Source organism: Nymphalis io, chromosome 6, assembly GCF_905147045.1.
Source record: "Nymphalis io chromosome 6, ilAglIoxx1.1, whole genome shotgun sequence".
In the NCBI taxonomy this organism is placed as follows: Eukaryota; Metazoa; Arthropoda; class Insecta; order Lepidoptera; family Nymphalidae; genus Nymphalis; species Nymphalis io.
In genome coordinates, this window is record NC_065893.1 from 14,286,879 (window position 1) to 14,292,878 (window position 6,000).

General features: G+C 31.3%; 1 protein-coding gene across 1 annotated transcript in view; it reads right to left on the reverse strand.

Moving 5' to 3' along the window:
* Nucleotides 1-5,681, reverse strand: part of LOC126768871 (protein timeless homolog) — a 44,742-nt gene extending 39,061 nt beyond the window's left edge. Inside the window, exons 1-5 of the mRNA XM_050487249.1 lie at nt 5,315-5,681; nt 5,065-5,248; nt 4,488-4,622; nt 2,824-3,080; nt 594-791 (exon numbers count right to left, since the gene is read on the reverse strand). Coding sequence (XP_050343206.1) covers nt 594-791; nt 2,824-3,080; nt 4,488-4,622; nt 5,065-5,248; nt 5,315-5,568 — 1,028 coding nt within the window. The 5' untranslated portion in view covers nt 5,569-5,681. The remainder of the gene's footprint in view (nt 1-593; nt 792-2,823; nt 3,081-4,487; nt 4,623-5,064; nt 5,249-5,314) is intronic.
* Between the last annotated feature and the right edge of the window lie 319 nt (nt 5,682-6,000).

Here is a 6,000-nt window from a genome sequence, read left to right on the forward strand (position 1 = left end):
ATCTGAATAGCAATTCGATTGACTTATTGCTAGAAATGTATCGACTATATACGCATATATTGCAATTTTCTATTAAAAATAAATATCAAACTACCCAACATGTTTACAAATTTGTTACAAATTGTAACATTTACATTATCGTTACAATATTTCACGTATATATTACGTATTTTTTTACTTGTTTATTTTATTTGTCCTTTGCAATAAGATTAAAAACAGTATATAAAATGTTAAGTTTCATAAATATTTGTATAATGTGTTCTCTCAAATATATAATTTATTGTGTTTTGAAAAATATTAGTTTTCATTTGTCTCTATATATAGTATTTTTATATGTATTTAATTTACAGCTGATTTAAACTATAATGAAAACTGATTTAAAATACATTATTGTGTTTTTTTATGTATAATAATCGTTATCCTAATGTATGATAATTTTGATCCATATACGATAATTTTACGGCTCTGGTACAATAACTGCCTGGCTTTAGGTTTTGAATACTAGTTACAAGCACTATTAAAATCTTTTTGTTTCACCCATTGTACATTTCATGTGAGTTTCTACGTTATTATTTAATTAAATATAGTTTTACCTGATAGCGAATGCAGATCTTCGTTCCAACATGCCGCTCTCGGTAGGCCTTCTGTTCTTGGGTTTGACTAGTTTCGATTTTTTGCTGCCATTAAAATCAAAGCCCGATATTTTATTTAAAGGCTTAAAGGAAATCAGCTCGTTCTCTGATATAGACTTCATGTTTCGTACCACATAAGTACCCCCGAAACGAGAATGCCTACAAGAAACGGTATTTGTAATAAGTTTGAAGACAAACTGTCTAGGGAGAGCGGTGGTCAAGCCGGGTCTTCGAATTACTGATGTCACCAGTGAGTCCATCATATCATATAGGCCTCTGCGTCTTTGACAGATGATTTAAGCAGTATCGCGAAGGCACTTGCGTTCATGACTGATGAGACCAATGCGAGAGAGGATCCTTCGGCCGCACTTCCGACAAGTGTCGCATACCCCCAGATGGGCGGGGGCTTAAAGCCCGCTCATGACGCCTAGTGCGTTTTTCTTTTAATAATTCAAACCAGGCATCGTCATGGTCAATCAAAGCAATCAAAGCATGACGATGCCACTGAGTCCAGGTGCCAAATAACAGAGCGGGTCTTCAAACACTTGTGGGCAACTACACCGGGTTTTAACGACAGAACTATTTGATACGATCGTGTGATCATGATTGAAGAGAGGAACTCGATATTTATTTATTTATTTATTATAGTATTAACGGCAACAAGAAGTGCACTAATTAATACAATTGAGTCTTTAAACATGACGTTATACAAATCAAGTGTCTCCTAAATTATAGGTGTTGCAAAATGTACCAACATTTTGAGTTAACAAAAAAATAATAATTTTAAAAATCAAAATATTTTTAACAAATAGAATAGACATTAACAATTAAATTATTATAAAATTACCACATGATTGGTATAAAATGAGTAAAATATAAATATCGGAGAACATTTAAATTAAAGATGAAAGAAAAAGATGTTAAAAACAAAAATTTATATATTATTTTTATACATTATTATTGGTGAAAAAAAAAAGATATTTTTTTTTACGAGACTGATTCAAACTGTCATTAAAAATATCAATTATAGAGCTTCGTTTGACACTTTCTTATTGTTAATCATATTATTGAGCATTTTGTAGATATTATTAAAATCGATGATTAGCCTGTTAATTGGAGAGTTGCGCCCCTGACGGGAGTGAGTAAGTTTTTCAACGACGGGAGTATACACAGATGGTCTAGTGGTCTTTTTAGGAGCACGAATCATCATTTTAGAAAGGAGATAACTACAGTCGATTGTTCCGTTCAATAACTTATATAGGAAAATGTTATCGAGGACGCGTCTACGATCGTAAAGAGAAAAAAGCTTAAAATGTGAGAGTCTATATTCGTAACTTGGCAGCTTTGAAGCTAAATTTTGACCAAATTGAAATGCCTTACAGTAACAGCCTGTAAATGTCCCACTGCTGGGCTAAGGCCTCCTCTCCCTTTTTTTTTTTTTTTGAAATGCCTTAAGAATCTTTTTTGTACACTTTCAAGTCTATTCTTGTAAATATCGTAGTGAGGATGCCATACAATGCTACCGTATATATCGTAAAATACTGCGAACTAAGGCAGTGTATAAAGTAATTTTAGTCTGAGGCTTTTTAAAATCCCTATAATTTCGCAAAACCCTGAAAGCCTTAGTTACTATAGTTATATCGGTTACTTGAACTAAGAACATTTGTCTAAGTCCACAAACACCTGGACACAACCTTGAGACCAGGTCCTCGAACATTTGCTAAAACAAGATCTTCAAAAAGCCAACGACGCGAGTAGCGATCACTAAACGACATATTCAATGACAATTTTCATAATTTTTTGTCAAATTTTTGTCATTATATTTAAATGGACAAATAATGTATTCTAGCACCTTACTAATAAAATTTGTATACATTGTCGATTTACAAAATATTTTATCTTTTTCTTTCACTGTCAAATTACTGATAACAGAAAGAGAAAACATTACAACAATGATTGCGAGTTATGTATTGTTCCCATTATTATATGTATCCAAAATGTCTGTATATCTCTTATTTATTTATATGACATCTAATTGATTTTCTAATCTTAACCTCACCTATCCATCTGATTTGTGTTTTCTCTAATCTATGCACAGCTAGCTCAATTAAAGGCCAGTAACCAAAGGATTAAATTGAATATTGTTAAGTAAGCCGCTAATCATTTTAAAAAATCTATAAAACCAACTGACCTCGTAGATGAATACATCTTTACTTTGTTCATTCTCTCCTTGGTCTCCGTCATTCTCATAGTTAACAACTCCTGTTCATCTCTGAGTTTCTCATCCACACTCCTCTGTAAAGCTGCATCTGCTAAGCTCGTGGGGTTTTGTTCTCTTAATAAATGAGATATTATTTCTATAATGTGCATGAAGTACTGTTTTTCATTTTCCGAAGACATGTACAAGATTATATCTAAAATTCCTGCTTGATTTAATGCCCAAAGAACCTAAAAAGAGGTTTAATATTCATATTCAGCATAGAGAATATACAAATTGAAATTGTTACTGTAGTATTTTATCCAAGACATATACATAAAAATAGAAAAACAATGTAATGTTACATTAAATATATAATACATACCCTTAGCCTACTTTGTCACATATGGTATGTAAAAAGTTATAAATAACTAAATATTTATTAAATTGTATAAAAATATATTTACATTACACTAAGATTGGACTTGTGTAATACTTTTACATCTATTATAAACAACAACAATAGAATTTATAAAAAAAGATTATAATATTCTGAAAAAAAATTTGCGAGCCCTTATACAATAAATCGGGTAAAATATTTAAAAATTGAATTAACATAATTTGTACAATGAAAACATTTGATTGTAACCTTAGTATTATATTTTAAATGGCTGAAAATAAAGATAACACTTAAAGTACATTGTTCGCTGTGTTGATACAGCCTAGTAAATAGAAAATATACATGTAATGAAAGTTTTTTGGTTCATATTTTACATGAAGAGTAATATTGCAATTTGTATGTGCTCAATTGGTAAGAAATTCATCTCATGCATAATAATTAATAAAGGAACAGTTTAATCACTTCTACAACTACTCTTGTTGATAGATTCTGATGAGGGTCCAAAAGTGCTGTTACAAACAAACTACTATGATGGTGTTCTCCTGGGTGATTTTGGTCACTACAGCCAATCTCAAAAGATATTACGCAACTGCATGGGATGTTATAGTACACAAGAGTAAGCGCAAACACAGATGCTGTCCCTATTCATGCACCCTCATAATCTTATGGGACAGCAATCTAACACAACCAGTAAACTGAAATCTTAGCGCAAGACCAATGCCCTAACATACTTTCCAAGGTACAGGAGTGTACTTACTTCCAACTTTCAGACTCCGAGCTGCTATGACAATCTTTGAAATCGATAACGTTTTATTGACCCAACCTGGGATTTGAACCCAGGACCCAGGGATCTGCAGCCTTATATATATATTTATGTATAGGTAGGCAAATGAGCAAATGGGCCACCTGATGGTAAGTGCTCATAGACATTGGCATTGTAAGAAATGTTAACCATCACTTACATCACTAAAACTCCACCAACCTCGGGAACTAAGGTGTTATGTCCCTTGTGCCTGTAATTACACTGACTCACTCACCCTTAAAACCGGAACACAACAATACCAAGTGCTGCTGATTTATGGTCGAATATATGATGAGTGGCACCTATCCAGATGAGCTTGCACAAAGCCCTACCACCAGTATATATCAAGCCTCAGGACCAACAAGGCATTCAAAATACTTTTATATAATTATAATATTATTTTATGTATTATATTTAGACTTTAATTAAATTTGGCTATGATTTAGTCAATTATACCTGATCATGTACACTAGCATCATTTTCCGGTCTTCTCTCCTTGTCTAAGTCAGCAGGAACATGTAAGACATTCCTTATTAAGATCAATATTCTTTCTATTATCAATCCTGTGTCTTCGTCTCTTTCAGACCAATCCTGTTTGGATGATTATGTTCACAAATAAAATGTACAACTGGTTTAACACTTCCTACTTTCTTATAAATATTAAAACTAAATTTGCTGCTTTTGAACACATAATACATTGTCTTTATCTCATATATATTACGATAATTTTAAGCAACAAAACACAATTATACATAATCATAGTCAGTAGTAGATATTTAAAGAATCTATAAAATAAAGTATCAATTATGTCTAAAATTAAATAATGCTCTGAAAGCAAGTAAAGAAATATATAAATATATAAATTATTTAATGAAATTTTATGAAATGATATATATTTTATTAAAATATTATTTGAATAATTATGTAATTTAGAATAATTAATGAATAGCTATCACATCTATTCAAATATTTAGCGTTACATTAGGCTTAAGCATTACTAAATTGGTTATCAATAATGTTTTATTATACTCACAATTTCCAGTATCTTAGCTAATTTCCTTGCAAAAACTTGCCAAGTTTCAACTTTAGTAAAAGCTTCCTCCTTATATGACTGTAAATGTGTCAATATTTGTAAATAATTGTGTCGAGCAGTCCTGTCAACTGGTACCTCTTCTCTATACAGTAAGAGGGCTGGGTTGGTCAAATTTACTAAAAGCCTGTGAAATATTATTGTGTTCATGGTCTTATTTATTTACAAATTTATCAAATGTAGTTAATCTAACCTGAGGGTGACGTCAAAAAGTTCTTCTTTTTCCCAGTGATCCACAAGCATTGGCAGTAAGTCGGTTTGTAACACTTTAGTTTGTCCAAAATGTCTTCGAATTTCATGATCTTCTCCATCACGTCGCAGATATCTTATAAGATCTTTCACTGTATTCAAAGTAAAGTCATCTATCAAATACTTTCCTGTTTTCTTGTTAAATGTCCCTAAAGCATTGCAAGTTGCTGAAAGTTCTGCAGACAGTAAAGAACTCATAATTAGACAGTCACTCAAAGTTTCACACACACACTTTCGACATAAAACTATCGTTGTAATAGGAACTTTTCCATTTATTTTTAACTTATAAACTCCCTTGTTATTAAAGTACACTGACAACTAGAAGCAAGAATTTTGACATCGAAAAACCCGCGCTAATGTGACGTTTGTATATTAGAACATACATTCCGTGACACGTTAATATTATCTTAAGTTTTGAAGCTTCAAGATTGTGTAATTTCATAGTAATTTTTGACATGGAATAATTTCTATTTGGAAAATAATAGTTAAAAAAAATATTCACACTTCAACTACAATGAGATTCTGTAAGAATATAATTTTATATACATTAACTGACCTTATATTTTATAAAGCAGATAGGTAAATTATTTATTACACTTTATGTAACGTTCATTAATCCTTAATTTATTT